The sequence below is a fragment of the Ctenopharyngodon idella genome, chromosome 8, assembly GCF_019924925.1.
Source record: "Ctenopharyngodon idella isolate HZGC_01 chromosome 8, HZGC01, whole genome shotgun sequence".
Taxonomy (NCBI): Eukaryota; Metazoa; Chordata; class Actinopteri; order Cypriniformes; family Xenocyprididae; genus Ctenopharyngodon; species Ctenopharyngodon idella.
In genome coordinates this window covers 33,358,339-33,378,443 of record NC_067227.1, presented here as the reverse complement: position 1 = coordinate 33,378,443, position 20,105 = coordinate 33,358,339, and the positions used below count along the sequence as shown (strand labels likewise).

General features: G+C 37.6%; 4 protein-coding genes across 6 annotated transcripts in view; 3 read left to right on the top strand and 1 right to left on the bottom strand.

The window, feature by feature from the left end:
* The first annotated feature begins 2 nt into the window (after positions 1 to 2).
* On the top strand, positions 3 to 784 carry LOC127517394 (fatty acid binding protein 1-B.1). Its single transcript, XM_051902944.1, has 4 exons — positions 3 to 153; positions 247 to 419; positions 501 to 593; positions 669 to 784. Exons 1-4 carry the CDS (start codon positions 87 to 89, stop codon positions 720 to 722), a joined length of 387 nt encoding a protein of 128 aa, XP_051758904.1. The 5' UTR covers positions 3 to 86; the 3' UTR covers positions 723 to 784.
* Positions 785 to 1,058: 274 nt separating this feature from the next.
* smyd1b (SET and MYND domain containing 1b) lies at positions 1,059 to 13,323 on the bottom strand. 2 transcript variants are annotated; one of them, XM_051902923.1, is made up of 11 exons: positions 13,188 to 13,323; positions 12,793 to 13,082; positions 10,871 to 11,047; positions 10,434 to 10,647; positions 9,427 to 9,557; positions 8,963 to 9,001; positions 7,271 to 7,466; positions 5,371 to 5,463; positions 5,126 to 5,289; positions 3,117 to 3,285; positions 1,059 to 2,922 (listed from the first exon to the last, which is right to left on the bottom strand). In XM_051902923.1, exons 2-11 carry the CDS (start codon positions 13,002 to 13,004, stop codon positions 2,767 to 2,769), a joined length of 1,551 nt encoding a protein of 516 aa, XP_051758883.1. In that variant the 5' UTR covers positions 13,005 to 13,082; positions 13,188 to 13,323; the 3' UTR covers positions 1,059 to 2,766. The 2 variants fall into 2 exon arrangements, with proteins under 2 accessions (XP_051758883.1, XP_051758884.1); XM_051902924.1 differs by lacking the exon at positions 8,963 to 9,001.
* Positions 13,324 to 13,653: 330 nt separating this feature from the next.
* Positions 13,654 to 16,733, top strand: sprb (sepiapterin reductase b). Its single transcript, XM_051902939.1, has 3 exons — positions 13,654 to 15,084; positions 15,200 to 15,490; positions 16,096 to 16,733. Exons 1-3 carry the CDS (start codon positions 14,751 to 14,753, stop codon positions 16,284 to 16,286), a joined length of 816 nt encoding a protein of 271 aa, XP_051758899.1. The 5' UTR covers positions 13,654 to 14,750; the 3' UTR covers positions 16,287 to 16,733.
* Positions 16,734 to 17,205: 472 nt separating this feature from the next.
* The window catches only part of lzts3b (leucine zipper, putative tumor suppressor family member 3b), an 18,657-nt gene continuing 15,757 nt past the window's right edge, over positions 17,206 to 20,105 (top strand). Inside the window, exon 1 of one of the 2 annotated variants that reach the window (XM_051904442.1) lies at positions 17,206 to 17,369. The gene's annotated coding sequence lies outside the window, so the exon portion shown is untranslated. Of the gene's footprint in view, positions 17,370 to 19,867; positions 20,073 to 20,105 lie in introns of those variants that run through there. The other variant, XM_051904441.1, reaches the window with a different exon arrangement.

The window sequence follows — 20,105 nt, the reverse complement described above, 5'->3', positions numbered from 1 at the left end:
GTGGTTAATAATTATTAATCTGTGTGTTTGACAACATAAAAGCGTCTTTCACACACTCTGGAGTCACTCTGGATCCACTCGTCACCATGTCGTTCACTGGGAAATATCAGCTGGAGAGTCACGAGGGATTCGTGGAGTTCATGAAGGCCATCGGTGAGTCTGATTGATCAATCTGAAATAACAAACACTTGTTTAGATGGATCTGAGCGAACTGACGGCGTGTTTCATCTCTGAACGCTTCTCCAGGTCTTCCTGATGACTTGATTGAGAAAGGCAAAGACATCAAGAGCCTCTCTGAGATCGAGCAGAACGGAGATCAGTTCAAAGTGACCGTGACGACCGGAACCAAAGTTCTGACCAACGTCTTCACCATCGGACAAGAGGCCGACATTGAAACGCTGACCGGAGATAAAGTCAAGGTGATGGACAGATGATGTCACGCAGAAGAAGAGCGTTCGATTGCATTGATATTAACGATGATCATGTGGTTTGTGCTCTAGGCTGTCGTGAATCAAGAGGGAAACAAGCTGAAGGTCGTCCTGAACAAAATCACGTCGGTCACGGAGCTCGTGGACGGAAACACGCTGGTCAATGTGAGTGAGAAGATCATTAAGATCACAGCGATGCGGTCAGATTTCAGTGTGTAACGTGTGTGTGATGTGTTTCAGACGCTGACTCTGGGAAACCTCGTCTACAAGAGGATCAGCAAACGTGTGGCGTGAACACAGACGGAGAGAAAAGATAAAAATTATGTTGTTTTTTTAATAAAGTGTTCTCAGAATCACATCCGTGCACTTATTTCTTTTACTTGATCTGTGTTGCATGTGTTCAGACTCTGGAGTAAGGAAGAAGGAGATCAGGTTACTGAAATTAACTCAAAACTGCTCAGATTTGAAAACTCAAACAATGATCTGAGCTGTTGGATAACTAGAGTCTTTTTTAGAAGAAACATTGAGACAAAGTCAGTAATTTAATAAAGTTACAACATTTAATTATTGAGCGGTGAAAAAGCGACATTTGAGTTGTGCAAGAACAATGAAAGCCAAACCACAAACATCCTCATTTAAACCTTTAATTACAAAAACACTTTACACTCAAAAACAAAGAACAGCCTAAAAAAACCCGTGTGACCTTGATATGGTCACGTGATTTAGAAAATGATAAATCTCTAAATGTACAGATTCGGTTTGTCTAATAAACCTGCACTATTAGAAGAAACGCTTCTGTAGATCCTTAGAGGGTTCATGGGATTGTTTTGTGGATTTAGTCTGGGTGGATTACTTGCAAAATGTTCCAAATTACTTGACAAAAATTGTAGTTAGTAATGAAATCCATCAGCTTATACATTTAAGGTAACAATCTAATTACTTTTAGATTACTTTTGACCTCGTTTATCACATTAATTTAAAGAGGATAATCTTATATCATGTTGATATTTGTGAGTTTAATGAAAAACTATCAACTAAATAAATCATAAAAAAAGTAAATTAAAATAATTTTAAAATAAAAAATGTAAATAAACACTTGCTAAAAATATTTTATCTGCATGTCATGTGACCATTAACTGACATCATAGAACCATGAATATATTATTATTATTATTTATGACATTTTATTGTTTTTTTACCTAACTTATTAACTTGAAATCTCAGAGGTGCATCAAGTACATATACTGCATGTAAATATGAAACCTTGAATGAATGACATGAATTTGTACATTTTAATGTGTCAAAAGCCTTCCAAAGACAATTCAAATCATAATTAATGTGTTCGTCAGGAGCTGATTAGATACACTCTAAAAAATAACTGTAAAAACACTAAACAAATTTACACAGTAAAATACCGTTTTCCATTGAAACAGTAATATACCATAAAAACACTGCATTCTGGGTAATATTTGTCATTTTAAGAAAAGAGAACAAAAGGATACTTCCTCGAAAATGACAAATAATATTACCCAGAATGCATTGTAATATACAGAAGTAACATACGGTAAAAATTATGCATTCTGGGTAATATTTGTGATTTCCGAGAAAGTAGTTTATAGGTTACTTTCTCGAAAATGACATAATATTACCCAAAATGCATTGTTTAATGGTATATTACCGTTTCAGTGGAAAACGGCGTTTTACTGTGTAAACTTGTTTAGTTTTTTTACAGTTATTTTTTAGAGTGTGACGTTGAGAAAACACTTGAAATGATTCTGTAAATCCAGTGATCAAATGCTGTGTGTGCGATTACACAAACCTTGGAAGAGCTTCTGAACGGATATAAGCTTTTTGAAAAAAAGTAGTAGTAGTAGGGAAAATCAATGAATTATAAATAATTTACTGCCATTGTGAGAATAGCATGTAATCATGTGATCAATAGAATAGTAACTGTAGTCTACGAGTATTTTTAAATGTAAAGTAATCAAAATACAAGTACTTCATTTTTGGAATCTGATTACGTAATCCAGATTACATGAAAATCAATTACAAGCACTGGATTTAGGTTTAATGAATTAATTTTGTTTTAATTCAGTTTTTTTTTAATGCAGTCTGTAAACATACTTTATCACTAAACATGAAAGTATTTCTCCTTATATAAATCTTTTGTGTTTCTTTCTTCAAAACTGAGTTTCATATAGAAGCTTCTTCTAAGAGTGTGTTTTATATTATTGTTTTTTCTTAGTCGCTTAGAATAAAAGCTGCTGAATGTAAAATGCGAGTCTACGGTTGACCTGAGCGTGTCTGTCACAGTGGATCGTGTCGTCGGTGTGTGAGGTCACTTCCTGCGGAACAGGTTCTTGATGCTCTCAGCGACCGGTTCTCCCATCATCTTCATGGGCTGGTTCTGCAGCGCCGCCTCGCGCATCGAGTGATACACGTACTCGTTCTGCTTAAACATGCGCAGCTCCATCTCTGTCTGTACACGCATGGCCTGATGGGAGCAGAGCAACGTTTTCAGACACTACAGGGAAACCGTGACTGCTCTTTCTGAATACAACAGATTAAAATGATTTACTCGTGTCCTTCTAAACATTACAATTATAGTATATCAATGAGTTTGTAGCTTATAAATACTTTCATATGTGTGTGAACTATCCCTTTAACGTGGGTTAGTAGCAGCTTTACCTCCAGGTCTTTGGTGATGGGATGCATCGGGCCGTGGGTGATCATTAGGATGGCGTAAGCCTTGCAGATCATGCCGTGACCGACCTCTATCAGCCCCGCCTGCCAGTGCGTCACGCCGGCCCTCATCGTAGCCATTCCCAGCTGAGCGTTGTTGGGATGGTACAGTTTTCTGTTTAAACATATAAAGACGCCTCATTATTCCCTTTTACACAGTCTTGTTGTTGTTTTTTGTGCTCTACTAGAACAGGTTTTCCTGATTATTTTCCTCATATTCTCCATTGTTCAGCTCCTCTCTTCCCAGTCTGTCAGTAACGCTCTGTTTAGTTCCTGTCTCTATGAAGCTCCTCCTTCTGAAAAGCACAATGTGCTCTGATTGGTCGGCTGGAGCAGTGTGTTGTGATTGGTGTTTGGGAAATGTCCCGCCCCTTACCATAACCGCCAGTTTCAACACACTACTAACTAACTCAACCAGGCCCCGCCCCTTTATTCTGCACATTAATTATTTAAATGAGGAATATTGTGAAGAAAACTCAAGACTACAATGGAGTTCAGAAACACTGACACTGATATAGAGAAGAACTGGAACTCTGCAGAGCGTTTTCATGCTCAAACAGCAACACTAAAGAAAGAATATAGCTGCAAGCAGCAATTAAGGGGCCAAACACAAAGAAGGTACAATAAGTCATGGCCGGGAGCATCACACTGACTGCAACAGTGAGCAATTAAAGGCATATTAAGATGATTTTAGGCAAAATGACTGAAAAATCATAAACACAGTCACTAGTAAAGATTTAATGGTTTATCACTTTCAACCAATAGGTGGCGCAGTGACCAAATAGTTGGTGTGGTCAGAGTGAGGTGCAAAAGTTTGGTGTCAATATGCCAAAGCACTGCAGAGATACAGCCTCAATAGTCGTTTTGGCATCATGCCTCAAATTTGTTGATGCGGTATACAAAAATGATTTTGTCTATCGACACAAAATCCATAACTTTTAGTCGGCATAGTCTGAAGATGTTACAATTTGATTTTGGTGAAAATCGGACAAACGGTCTGGAGGAGTTCGAAAAAGTAAGTTTTGAAAGAAAATCAAAATGGCGGACAGGAAGTTATGGCAAAATTGGTATCTATGTTCTCGGTAATCTATCAAGCCCAGTTTCATTACCGGCTGATTTATTCAAAAGTTATTAGCATTTTTGTACATTTCATTATAACTTTTGACAACAAGGTGGCGCTGTCCCGAATCTTTTTAAGTACTGTCAGGGCATGGTGCCGAAGACCCCTACCGAGTTTCGTAACGATACGCCAAAATACAGCATTTTACTACAACATCAAAAATGGCCGACACCCAAAATGGCCAATATGGGAAAATTGGATATCATTCGACTCGGCATGAAACCCCAAATCTAACGGCCACTTTTATGATTTTTGGATGAACCGTTTAGAAGTTATAAGCAAAAATAGCCATTTTTTCGTATCTCTGGACCAGTAGGTGGCGCTGCATGTAGCCTCAGGTCATGCTTGTGATGACATGGACCAAGTTTGGTCTGAATACGATAAAGCGTTGAGGAGAAACGTCTATTTTCACAAGCGCTATGTAAAATTCGTTTGCACGTTTTTCGAAAACGGTTTAAGAAATCGACATGAATTCCATGGTCTGAAGATGATCTGGTTAAATTTTCGTGACAATCGAAGCAACGGCATAGGAGGAGTTAAAAAAAAGTAGGTTTTTCTGAAAATTTTCATGATGGAAAATGGCGTCAATCGAATCGTCTTGAGTCAAAGAATCAAAGATTTTTGTTTCTAGGCCTTATGGTTCAAAAATTATTTACATAAACATGAGTGCAACTTTGGACAGCTGGTGGCGCTAGAGGGATTGAGTTAGAGACTTCAAAATCGGGTAATGTTCAGACTGTCCTCTATCTGTGTGCCAAATCACTTTCGGTAATGAACATGGAACAAAAGCATCTTTAATTTTGCATGACAGCATCACATGATCGCACACACTTACAGGTATCCCTCCACCATCTTGCGCGCGTACGTAGACGCCTCCTCGAAGAACTGCAGGTAGGACAGCACCTCGCTGAGCGTGCACCACATGCGCAGCTGATAGATGTGTGTGTCGGCCAGGACGTTCTCCTGCTTCTCCACACACTCGCGGCAGATCTTCACCACCTGCACACACACATTCACACTCGTGTCACGTTACACACGCGCAGCGGCATGAGGCTCGTCCGCATGAGGACTCATCTTTACCTCGTTGTAGTTGGCTTCTATCCGGGCCTTCTCCATCTTCTCCAGCATTATCCGGCTGTATTCTGTGATCTCTTTCACCTTCTCTTCTGGTACCTTCAGAGCAGAACATAATATAATTGAGCTACAGGAATACACAAATAAACTGAGTGAAAAAAACAGAGTTGAACTAAACAAAATTTAACTAAATATTTCAAAGCAAAAGTTGAATTTCAGGGCAGAACTGATTCATTGAAGTGAAATGAACTGAATCACTGAACTGACTCTCTGATGCAGGACTGTTGTTTGGTTTTACGGTTGTGTGTGCAATACAACCTTCTGAACGCAACACAAACTATCAACTTTTAAAACACATACAATTCATTTTCAATCTTTAAGACGCCCCTAATATGATCATCATTGTGTGAAGGAGCCCCGTCCTAACATTTAAAGGCATCTAATTTCTTGTATACTGACAAAAATGGCAACCTAAACTGATAACATGTATTAACATAAGTCAAAAAATATGATGTAATATTGCTAAATCAACCTTAATACATTAATTATACAAACAAAACTAGTTTCTATGGGTTACATCAAGCAGAAATAGCTCTTCATGGTAACAATGGCAGGTTACCATGTTTTACAGTGTGTAGAGACCCCATTTACACTGTAAAAAATATAAATATTTCTAAAATATTATTTGGAAGATATTTAGTTTGTATTAAGTTACATTATTACGTTTTTCTACTAACAACAGTACTGCACAATTAGATGCATTATTTATTTATTTATTGGTCTAATTTTTGTTTAATTATTTATAAATTAATTTATTTTAATCTTATTTTTATTATTGATTTTTTTTTATCATGTAGTTATTGTTTAAATATATTTTAATCTACTTTTTATTTATTTTTGGTTTAATTTTTGTTTAAGTATTTATAAATTAATTTATTTTAATCTTATTTTTATTGTTGATTTTTTTTTTATCATGTAGTTATTTTTTAAAATATATTTAAATCTACTTTTTATTTATTTTTGGTTTATTTTTTATTTAATTTTGTAGAAATTAATTTATGTTAATCTTATTTTTAGTATTGATTTTTGTTCATTATTGATGTTTTTCTCCACCACGAGCACGCCCCTGCGGACCCCAGTTTGAAAACCCTTGATCTAGATGATCAAATGACCTCCTAATCATCATCCTCTGTGTTCTGAGGGTCAGTAATACGAGCTCCAGACTGGAATTCTGCTCCTTATCTATGGCGCTCACTGAAGGACTGCTATATATAACGGCACTAATCTGTCCAGAGCCGCAGGACTGCAGATAGTGCTGACAACATGCTGTGTGTCTCGTGTCTTCTCGTATCTGCGTCTCTGAATCAGTCATTCATTCACAGGTTTAGAACGACATGAGGACGAGTAAATGTTGACAGAATGATCATTTTTGGGTGAAAAAATGCAGTACTGTGTTTCTTTTACCACATTTGTGACACGATGTGTATGGAAGCTTATTTCCACCACACATTCAAAAAATATATGTAAAAGTAATTGTGACTTTTTATCTAATAATCCAGACTTTTTTCTTGCAATTGCTAGCTTGATTTCTCAGAATTTTAAACTCAGGATCTGACCTGACTGCATGAACACGCATAATTCTGAGAAAAACTGAGACAAACAAATTGTGAGATAAAAAGTCAAAGCAATTGCCTATTCTTACTATTCTGTTGTGGAAATGAGCTTTCATAGATGTGTTATTCTAGGCCAATACACATTTTAAACAAACCGCCCCAATATTCCCAGACAGCAACATAGTGTGGCCCAGATCCGGCCCACATCTGGTACATGTGGATTACATGCGGACCAGATGTGGGCCGGATCTAGCCCGAAACTATGTTGCTGTCAGGGTTGTGAGTAACTTCACCTTCACTCCGTCCACCTCTGCTCCGGCCATCTTCAGGTCATCTTTGGTTTTGTTGGTGCAGTGCTCGCAGGTGCAGTCGAAGAAATACTGCTGCTTCAGCAAACGCCTGCGATCTTCAGACAGGTTGAGATAGTCCACATACGACACGGTCACTTCTTCTCCGGGACTGATCTTACCCAGCGCTCGCAGCTCGATTCTGTGACACAGACAGGCTCAGTGGGCTAAACTAGTCTACACACTTCAGCAGAACCAGTTCCTGCGGTCAACAGGCCCTCCAGATCAAGTAAGTAAGCACTCTTCACTAACTAGGCAGAAACGCAGGAGGTTTTGTATATAGACCCAGATAACGATCATATACAACATCTTAACTTGATCTGACAGCAGACGGAAACACAATGACACACACAGACAAGCCTGACAAATGTTCAGAAAGTCGTGAACTCACATATATTTGCATATGAAAAGGGCAATTAGTTGTGGCAGCTGTCAGTGCTGGAAGAATCTGTTATTAGGTGTGAAAGAGGTTAGAAGTGACAACAAATGGACCAACCACCCATCAGCACCCGCCGTTACAGTCAAACTCGTCATCGTTCAGTCCCAAACTTAAATTCTGTCATCATTTCTTCACTCTCGTGTCGTTCCAAACCTGTATGAGTTTCTTTCTTCGGCGGAACACAAAAGAAAACACGATGAAACAATAACAGAATTTATGTTTTTGAGCCTTATCCTTTTAATGGTTTTTATTCCACCCCATCTCTGTATGGAAAGTTTTTTTAAATATCAGAATTTGATTTGGGGTTTAATCCAGAATCTACCCAGCTAACATACACTCTAAAAATGGGTTAAAAACAACCCAAGTTGGGTTGAAAATGGACAAACCCAGCGGTTGGGTTAAATGTTTGTCCAACATGCTGGGTAGTTTTATTTAACCCAACTATTGTTTAAAAATGATTATATGTCTGGCTTAAAATGAACCCAAAATATGTTGGTAATTAAAAAGCAGACACATTATTATTAGAGTCTGCAGTAATAATCAAAAGGTGAACATTTATTAATAAGTCATTCGATGAATGTTTCACTGGATTAAAACAACCCAATCGCTGGGTTTGTCCATTTTCAACCCAACTTGGGTTGTTTTCAACCCAGCATTTTTAGAGTGTACAACACTCTCAGAACGTTCTGACAAGGTTCTCTCAAAGTTATGAACAAACGTTCTCACAGTAACGTTAATAGAATGTTTGTTCAACGTTATCTCAAAACATTATCACAAACACATTATTTATACATCATTCATGAAATTTTTTGTCCTGAAACATTTAAGGTGGATGTTCGTGTAACATTTTTAAATGTAAATACTTGTTTTTAGAACGTTGAGAGAACATTTAAAAGTAACGTTCACATAATGTTTGAAGAATGGAACATTCACATAACAACAAGAAATAACTTTTTTTTTTTAAAAAACAGGATGTTTTGAACGTTCAGAAATACCATTTTCATAACTTTATCAAAACGTTCTTAGAATGTATCTTTGTTAGCTGGGTAGGTGTTACAGGTAAACTCTCGATGAAAGCTCTTCAGTGTGATGTTGTGTTCGGCTGTGTTTGGGTAGTTGATTATTTGGGCTGATGGATGTGATGGTGAAAGCTGAGAGAGGAAGATCTGAAGAACAGAGGTAGAGCTGAACGGACCCACCTCTTCTGAGAGTGATACATAGTATCGACAGCCGACTGACTGAAACACAAAGCAAGAAGCCTTGTTGTTGTTCTGACATTAAAAAGATGCAACACTACAACCTGAAAGTTCGTTATACACATTATGTCTGGAGGCCGAGGTGTGCGAGAGGAATGGTAGTGTACTTAACATTAAAATTACACACAGCTGAGTGTTGACACGAATTTCACGAACATTATGACAAAAATGCATGAACTCAACAAACATCAATGATCTCTGTACAGCATATACAGTACAGCATTTCACGGAAACCCTGAATCACATGAGCGCCGGGCGGGTTATTCCAGCTCGGCCGACCCTTCCCAACTCTTTCAGTTCAAACTCTCACTTCCTCCAGCCATCTTCTCTCTGATTCCTCACCCACCCATGTTACTTTCACCTGGCTGCTCTCACGCTCTCCACAGAGGATGTGAAGACGAACTTACTTGCCGTTGTTGAGTATGACGGTGCAGTTGGGCCAGCAGTCGTGGTTGACCAGACACAAGTTGGGAAACAAGCCGACACCGACCGCATGCAGACCTCTCTGATCGCTCACCACGAACCCGTTACAGTTGATCTGGCACACATGAACGAAGAGTTACAGCATGTCATGTGCACACCACCGCTCAAATGTTTGGAATAATCACGATTTTTTAACGTTATTGAAAGAAGAAATTATGTCACCAAAAATAATGTAAAAACTGTGAAATATTATTCCAGTAAATCAGCTGTTTTCTATGTGAATATATAGTAAAGTGTAATTTATTTCTGTGATCAAAGCTGAATTTTCAGCATCATTACTCCAGTCTTCAGTGTCACATGATCCTTCAGAAATCATTCTAATATGATGATTTGATGCTCAAGAAATATTTATGATTATTATCAGTGTTGAAAACAGTTCATATTTTTATGGAAACTGTGATACACAGCTATTCAAAAGTTTAGGATGAGCAAGATTTAAAAAATTGAAGAAAAAAAACACGAAATTAATACTTTTATTCATCAAGGACGCATTAAACTGATCAAAAGTGACATTTATAATATTACAAAAGATTTTATTTCAAATAAATGTTGGTCTTTTGAACTTTCTATTCATCAAAGAATCCTGAAAAATAAAAATTTGAACCATTTTCAACACTGATAATAATCATAAATGTTTCTTGAGCAGCAAATCATCATATCAGAATGATTTCTGAAGGATCATGTGACCCTGAAGACTGGAGTAATGATGCTGAAAATTCAGCTTTGATCACAGGAATAAATTACACTTCACTATATATTCACATAGAAAACAGCTGATTTACATAGTAATATTATTTCACTGTTTTTACTGTATTTTTGATCAGTCTTGGTGAACATAGGAAACTTCTTTCAATAACATTAAAAAATCGTAATTATTCCAAGCGTTTGTGCACTTCTGAACACCTGATATGATGATCAGAAGCTCACGTACCACTCCGAGGATGTGCGAGACGCTGTCCACCGTGTGCGGTTTGCTGGAACGAGGCCAGAAGTCTAGGAAATTGTGTATGTCGACTTTGAAGTCCTTCAGGTCATCGCCGGTGATGTCACAGATGTGGTCCTCCAGCTCGTCCAGGGTGGTCAGCTGCATGTCCGACACCACACTGCCCTCCTTATCCATACGCCACAAGATGCGGGCGGCGAGACTGAAACACACGCGATCACAGAACATCAGATTTTTCTGTCATTTCTGTCAGATTATGAGTGAACGCTACGTGAAGATGAGATACTTCAGGGAGCGTGGACAATGTCTGAACACTAAAATACATCTGAACACACCAGCATTAATGTGCAGTGCATTTAGACTATCATTGGAGCACATTTGACATGCATCATAACTCGACCTCGGTGGAGTGTTTAGGCTCCTACCGGACGTTTTCATTGGGCACTTTGCCGTAGCTCTTGATAGCAGCACACTCTTGCTTGTGTTCTTCCCAGGCGGCGCGCTGACACGTCCTGTCGCAGTACTGCGCAAACCTGCACTGTCCGCATCGCTGCAGCTTCTCCTGACGCCGGAAACAGCCGTGACAGACCCTGGCGGCGTAACTGGACCAGAAACAACAGGACAGGTCACTCTCTCTCAGAAAGTTTGAACGGTCAACAGTGAGTTGATTTACAGAGTTACAAACACATTCTAGAGACAAAGCACATGTTTTAGGAACAAACTTACACATATATGGCCGTGACACAGTATTCGGTGACCCACTTACCTTATTCTTTCATGCTGAATCATCTTATGCAATCCTGTTTTTATACATAATGTTCAAATCGGAAAACTGATTCTTCACGGTGAGTAAATAAGATTCTTCACTTCTGAACCTAAATTGCTCGACTCTAATCTTGATTTTACAGTGTTTTTAGCTCTGGAACCGCCACACGAATCATCTTAAGATTAAATATAGACTATTAACAGCATATGACTCGACTGACCTGACCTCACACATTAGATTCAGACGTTATTTGAAGCTCAATCATAATCAGAGCACATTCTCATTTGAAAAGGCTCTACATGGAACTTTAAATGGCTCCGTCAGGTGCTTCATATAAGAGTTCAGATCATAGGATCATTTTATAGATATAGCTTTAATTCTTTTAATTTTGTTTGAACATTATGATGATTCAATTCTGTGAATTAAGCAGCTCATAAACATCATTTGTCACTAGAAAAAATGGAAATAACCTTTTAAACATGAACAATCATTTAAAACATTTCTGCTTTATGGCATAAAGTGCTCTGTGAAGTTGAGTTCTGCACAGAATCCCACTGAAACTTTATTTCTAAGAGAGTATTATTATAGTTTTTAGTAATATTTTGAATTACACCAAAAACAATCCGCTGTACACTAAAAAATAACTGTAAAAAACTAAACACATTTACACAGTAAAATATCGTTTTCCACTGAAACAGAAATATACCATAAAAACAATGCACTCTGGGTAATATTTGTCATTTTAAGAAAAGAGGCCTGTAGGCTACTTTCTCGAAAACGACAAATAATATTACCCAGAATGCATTGTAATACAGTTTCAATAGAAAATGGTATTTTACTGTGTAAATTTGTTTTGTTTTTTAGTTATTTTTTAGAGTGATTTACTTTGAAACAATTTTCACTCAGAAAACGCTAGTAAATTTTACAAATAATTACAAAGAAACAGCAAATTTGAAGTAGAAAAAGTATTTTCTTGTAAATTTCTTGTAAATTTTAGTTAGAGTTTTGCTAATTTTGTTGTGTTTTTGTCATTTTTATTAGTTTTTGTTCTTTCTAAATATAGTTTTTATTCATTTTTGTTTCAGTTTTAGTTTGTTACTTTAGTACATCAAGTTAAACCAAATGAAAATGAGAAAAGTTTCCTTGTCAACTAGATGAAATAAAACAAGTTTTATATTTTATTTTATTTCAGTTAAACACACAATACTGTGATCAAACGCTAGTGTAACTTTACTCTTCAAACATGATGCTCTTCTTCAGTGTTTCTGTCTTGTTTTCCAGCACAAATATCTAAACATTCTTAAATCAAGATACATTTACTGGAGAAGAGAAATGACTGAAGATATTAAGACTGAAAAATGAATCAAAATGAAGTGAGTTTGTGCTTAAAACAAGATCAAATATCTGCTAATGGAGTCAGAAAAATAATCTTGTTTTTCCTTTGAATTTATTTTTCTGACTCCATTGGCAGATGTTTGTTCTTGTTCAGTGTCCATCACTGATCTAATGACCTGTACGTTCCTCCTCCTTCACTTCCTGTAGAAATCATAATGTTTGACTGTACTTCGATCAGACTCTTACCTGTCAAACACCACAGATGCAAAAGGGGGTTCAGCGAACAGAACGTCTCCGGCCCAAGCCTCTTTGGTGGCCCGCAGGCCCCTGCCTTTCCCTGGAGAGTCAAACACTTCCACAAACTCCATGTCTTCTTCTCTAACCTCAGTGAGCTTCAGACTGACAGCTGGGATTCCACTGGCACTTTCTAAAATAGCCGACGGCTCCAGCTGTACCATGTTGGGGTTCAGTAGGGGGGTGTTGAGGTGACGCGTGAGGCTGTGGACGGGACGGTCAGGGTCCAGAGGCCCAGAGGACTGTGGAGAGAGCAGAAACAGGCACACGCAGCAATTACCGCATTAGAGATTTAATGCTCTTTTAGATAGCAAACATTTGCACACATTTCAAACGCATGCATTTACCTCGCCGTAAGAGCCTCAGTTTGGGATATTTTTGTCCCTCAGTTGGAGCCGCCAGTCAAGAGAGGAGAAAAGACAGCTGCCGCCACCTGGACACCCGCCGGACCGCTTCCAGCACCTTCCTTCCCCCGCCGCCACCTTCTGGCTCCTTCCAACACAAACCACAACAACGTTAAAGTCCATTCAAGAGTCCAGCATATTCACGAAACGTGCAGTCGTTACTTTAACGATCTGAGCTGACCTGCTGGTCAAGAGTGACACATCGACTCAACACTGACCACATGTTCGACTAACAGATTCAAAAAAGATCCTATTTCAAATAAATGCTGTTCTTCTGAACTTTCTATTCATCAAAGAATCCTGAAAAATAAAATGTATCACAGTTTCCACAAAAATATGACTGTTTGCAATATTGATAATAATCATAAATGTTTCTTGATCATCAAATCATCATATCAGAATGATTTCTGAAGGATCATGTGACACTGAAGACTGGAGTAATGATGCTAAAAATTCAGCTTTGATCACAGGAATAAATTACACTTTACTATATATTCACATAGAAAACAGCTGATTTACACTGGAATAATATTTCACTGTTTTACTGTATTTTTGATCAAATAAACACAGACCTGATGAGCAGAAGAGACTCTTTCAGAAACTTTCCGTATTGATTTTTTTTTAATCATTGTGTTTAAGGGTTAAAGGAAACATCTGCAAACTTAATGCAAAATGTCCAACTTTCTACTGATGTTTTGTTTGCTTACAGTGTGCATTATTAATTTTAATAAAGTGTAGTTTGTTTAATTCCTGATATTCATCCGTCAGGAGGAGCAGCAGTGACCGTATTCTGTGTCCTCCTGACCGTCACGTGAGAACACATGGACACGTGCTGCTCCGACGATTAGTGCCGGACATTAGATCAACGACACACACTGCCCACTTCACACTGCTCTGGACAGCTGATATCATTCCTATATCATAATTATATAGTTCTGCTTGTGCGTCTTATGAAAGAGAATCTCTTTTCTGTCCTGTTCCGCATTTACACTTCCACTCTGCTGTTATTCTGCTTCACTCTTGTTGGTTCCTGTATAATTAATTGCTTGTTTTTCTCATTTGTAAGAGTTTTAGATGTTATTTACGCTAAAAAATTAACACTAAGATTAATAAATGCTTTACACTGCAAAACATGATGTTCTTCCTCAGTGTTTCTGTCTTGTTTTCCAGCACAAATATCTAAACATTCTTAAATCAAGATACATTTACTGGAGAAGAGAAATGACTGAAGATGATATTAAGACTGAAAAATGAATTAGAATGAAGTGAGTTTGTGCTTAAAACAAGATCAAATATCTGCTAATGGAGTCAGAAAAATAAACTGAATTCAAAGGGAAAATTCTGCACATTCATGCACTCTTTGTGAATGATCTTTTGTGCCACTCCGTGTGAAATGGATTCGTTCCTCTCGGAGTCACTCGACATAAAGCGCCGCTCCGCTGAGCTGCTCCATCACCTCCAGCCTCCACCTCCAGCTTCTCTGAAGCTTCTCGTCAGTGTCCCACAATGGAAGACGTGATCTCTGGAGAGTTCTGCAGGGATCTGGGAAGAGCGCTGTGCATCATCACGGGAGCCTCCAAAGGCTACGGCCGGACGCTGGCGTTCCAGATGAGCCGTCTGCTGAAGCCCGGATCCGTCCTGCTGCTGGTGGCCCGAACCGCGGATCAGCTGAACGAGGTCAAGGAAGACATCGTGACCCTGTACGGCGGACAGAACAAACCGGACGTCCGCTGCGTGCAGGCGGATCTGGAGAAGACGGAGGGCGTGGAGAAAACGCTTCAGGCGGCTAAAGAGACGCCCTCGTCTGAAATGGACCACTTACTTCTGATCAACAACGCAGGTGTGCTGAAGCTCGTCTCTACACAGATAACAAAAATATATTCTGCTGAAAACATGTTCTTGGAACGTTGTTCTCTCTTGTAGCGTGTGTGACAGCGTCTCCTCTCTCTTTCCAGGCTCTCTGGGCGACATATCTCGCTTCGCTCAGACGTTCACGGACCCCGCGGAGGTCAACCGGTACCTGTCGCTCAACGTGAGCGGCGCTCTCAGTCTGACGGCTGGCGTTCTGCAGGCGTTTCCTCGTCGTCTCGGCCTGCGGCGCACGGTGGTCAACATCAGCTCTCTGTGTGCACTGAAGCCCTTCCCGTCGTGGGTCCTGTACTGCACCGGGAAAGCCGCCCGGGACATGATGTTCCGAGTGTTGGCCGAGGAGGAGCCGGACGTCCGAGTGCTGAGTTACGCTCCGGGTGAGTGTCACGTCCCGGTCTGATGATCGCTCTTAAACAGACGTGCAGAAATGACCTAAAGTAACATACAGAAACATTGTTACTGTTTGTTGCAGGGTTTAAAAATTAAAATAAATAAATAATTAAAAATAAAAACAATTAAAATAAAACACTAAAAATGAAATCATAAACATATAAAATAAAAAAAAAAATTAAAAAATAAAAACAATTAAAATAAAGCAATTACTAGAAATTAAATCATAAAAATTTCAAATTTAAATAAACAAAAACAATTTAAATAAAACACTAAAAAATAAACCATAAACATAAATTAAAGTAATTAAAAAATAAAAACAACTAAAATAAAACAATTACTAAAAATTAAATAAAATGTCTAAATAAAATAGATAAACAGTTAAAAAAAATATAACAAAAATAAAATACTAAAAATTAAATCATAAAAAAAATTTAAAATTAAAATAAAACAATCAAAATGAACACTCACTAAAATTGTAATTGTAAAAATATAAAATTATAATAAATAAATAAAATAAAATAAAAATGTAAAATTAAACACTTCCTAAAAAATGAAATGCATGTTTCTGATCATGAGGCGTGTGCCGCAGGTCCTCTGGACACAGACATGCAGCTTCAAGCGCGCCGTTTCTCTGGAGACCTGACGCTGCGCCGCTCCTTCTCCTCCATGTGTTCCGACGGTCAGCTGCTCTCCTGCCAGGAGTCCGGAGCCAAACTCATGAAGCTCCTGCTGGACGACGACTACCCGTCCGGCGCTCATCTGGACTTCTACGAGCTTTAGGAGAGATTCAGAACCACAGCTTGTGTACATACAGAGTTACCCTGCAAAACATGATGTTCTTCATCAGCGTTTCTGCACAAATCTAAACATTCAAAATCAAGATACATTTACTGGAGAAGAGAAACGACTGAAGATATTAAATGAGTGAGTTTGTGCTTAAAACAAGAACAAATATCTGCTAATAAAGTCAGAAAAATAAACTTGTTTTCATTTTGAATTCAGATTATTTTTCTGACTCCATTGGATATTTGTTCTTGTTTTACTCACAAACTCACTTCATTTTGATTCATTTTTCAGTAAAAATGATTTATAAATATTTAAATATTTGTACTAAAAAAAGACAATAATGAAAATCATGTTATACCATGTTGTTGATAGATTTGTATTCTTTTTATTAATTTTTAATCTACATTAAATATCTGTAAATCTGTTTAGAAATATGCACATGTTTTTATAGAATGAATGAATAAATGTTGATAAATGTTCCTGGTGTGGAGTTTGTTCGTGCAGCTGAGGACCTCTAGTGGTGTTCGACGGAACATCAGAGGAAAACACGTGATTTAAAAACAAAGAATATTTAGATTTACAGTTTGGACACACATAATAATTTGCTCTCTTTGTAAGAAAAGATCATAATGAAGTGTCATTCAGGATGTTTTTCAGACCAAAATTCTTAGTGTAGCAGAATTGAGTTTATGAAATAAATTCAAATGTGAAAAATAGGCTGTGCAAAAGTTTGGCCCTTTCAGTTGTGGTGATTTGAATACCTGTAGTCACTTGATGATTGGTTGCAACACAAAATTGTCGTGACGTCACCGTCGGCCGTTGAGACTGCGGTCACGCCCACTGAGCGGCTATTGGTGTTCAGCGTGAATGCCGCGAAAAACACACAAAACGGGAAAGAACTTTGCGACTGACTGTACAAATATATTATACCAGAAATCCGAGGTATATTTTTACAGGCTGAAGAAAGCTAAAGAAAAGAGAAGCAAGTGGATCGATGCAATTCACAGAAACAGCTGGACTCCAGACAGCGAACCGTGAATTTTCAGTTATCATTTTGTCAATATGTTGAATTTTGAGGTAAAATCATACCCCGGCCTATATATTGTATTGTTATATATTCAATATTCTGCACAATTGGGTGTTTTTAAATAAACACTGACAAAAACTATACAAGTTTTAGGGCTGGATGATATATAACATCGATGTAAGTGATCACGCGGATTTAGACCTACCTATATTGTATTTATATAAAGCGTTCACATGCAAATTAGCTTTATGTATTTCCTCGGCGTCGAAATCAGGCACGATATAAACGTCTGGAAACACGATTCCTGACTGCTTGTCAATATCCATGGATTACTGGATCTTTGGTCAGTTGTAGCAGGAACATTATCGAGTTCAACCTTTAGTTTAATCGTGTTTTACTCGCAGTTTCCTCTATTAAATCCAGTCAGCAGCTCTTTCGCCACTCAGTCCGGCTGAGGGCGCGTGTTCCGGCGGGAAAGGGACGTCAGTGCATAGGCCTACCCTCTATATTGATGTTCAATATTTACGATTATTCCATTGGGTTCCCAAATTATGATAATTATCAGGGGCCCAAACTTTTGCATAAAACTGTATTTGTCCACTACATCTTCCTTTAATCATGAACGATAGGGTACAACAGCCATATGTTGTTATTTTCCCTTAATCCACTAGATGGCTCCAAAACACACCACAAAACATAAAAATAAAACTTAAATTCTAAAAATTTTAAATTACAAAAATAAATAATTGAAAATTAAAATAAAACACTAAAAATTAAATTAAAATAAATAAATATTTAAAAATAAAAACAATTAAAATATAACGCTAAAATGAAATCATAAAAATGTAAAATTACAATAAAAACTATTAAAGTAAAACACTTAATAAAAAATTAAATCATACAATTATAAAATTACAATAAATAATTCTAAAATAAAACAATTACTAGAAATTAAATAATAGAACTATAAAATAAAAATAAATAAAAACAATTAAAATAAAACACTTACTAAAAATGAAATAAAAAAATGTAAAATTAAAATAAACAATTTAAAATTAAAACACCAAAAAATAAAACACTTACTAAAAATTAAATCATAAAAATGTCCAATTAAAATAGATAAACAATTAAAAATTAAAACGTAAATTAATAAAATAAAACACTAAAAATTAAATCTACAAATATTTTTTTTCATTTGATAAATGACATGGTTAGATTCAAATGATCAATTTCATTTATTAATTTGGGTGATAATAACCATTAAAAATATGATGTTAATCAAATAAATATAATTTATTGTTAGTGTTGAGTCATATTAAACTATTACGGGAAGCGTTTATTGTGCAAGCAAGCAGAATAATATGTTTTTTATTAAATTTCTGTATTTTTACTGATAGTGGCTTTTATTGAATAACACACACTAGATTTTTTACTTACCAAAATAAACAGAATATGACACAAATCAAACCCTGTTTGAACAGAGAAATGCTGCTGTGCCTTTAACCCCTGAATAGATCACAGAAACATCAGATTCTCCAAACATCATCATCTGACATTAACACTTACAGGCTTTTTTCATGGCACGTCTTCTTCCTGTCACATGACACACATAAGCTGTCTCTTTGATGGAGCCGGTTGCCACGGTAACAGCTGGCTGTTGATGTCATCAGTGAATTTGTGAATGGAGACCAAACCTGCGCTCGTATAATGAAGCTCTTCGGTGAGAGATTTAATCAAATAAAAAATGTTTTAAAGTTGAAACACAGATGGCAATACTTTAACCTTTAAATGAACACAAACACTCAAAACAAGATTAAAGATGTGTAGAAATGATAAAACATATGCAAAGATGGCAAGACCAATAAAAACTCAGTATGCAAATGCATGAGATGAATATGCAAATATGGCATCATCACTGTTTGTTCGCTATTATTGAACGTGTATCAGTGTAAGTCAGTGAGAGATTTTCAAGTGTTAAATAGCTTAAATAAATCATCAATAATTCGTATTCAATTCAAACATCAACACAGAGCTGCCAAACAAACACTGGAATTATGGGAGAACTGGAAAACGCGTGATTATAAAACAAGACTGTTCATAGTTTGGATTTTACAGCGACTCGTTCTGCAAGTCACATCGTTCCGCCAGTAGGTGGCGACACGTGACTGTCTCTAAGAGCGACTCGATTCGATTTATTCATGAACGCCACTATGTTCAATGTGAACAGCTCTGTTTGGGAGAATATCTACGTCACTGGAATTATAAAGACAATATTTTGCTGAACAAAAACTGCACATGGATTATTTTGAACCCCTTTATGAAGACTTGTGGTTGTGAAACGACAATTCTGAAGCTGTTTGAGGGAAAACCTGAATACAAAATAGCCAAATGTGCTGCTTACTGAGAAAACATTTCACATCCTTTTTGTGGCTCTCTCAGGATGACGGGTGACGAAGTGCGCATGTGCGTAGTACAACCTATGAACGGCCTATGCCATATACTACACACATGCGCAGTGCCGTCGGCGTTCCTGGGGGCGTGGCTGACGTGCGGCAGAGGGGCGGGGCGGAGGTGGGTGTGTGGCTCAGCTGATACACGCATCCGCTGACTATCATCATCATCATCATAATCATCATCCGAGACCCGCTCCTGTCAAGATAAACACCGCTCGCTGGTGTGTGGACCCGCGGTGGACGCGACGGTGAATGAACGCGGCCGAGGTGACGCGCGTCGCTGTCCGCGGTGCTGAAACAGTGAGTACGAGCACGCGTTATAACCAGCAGCGT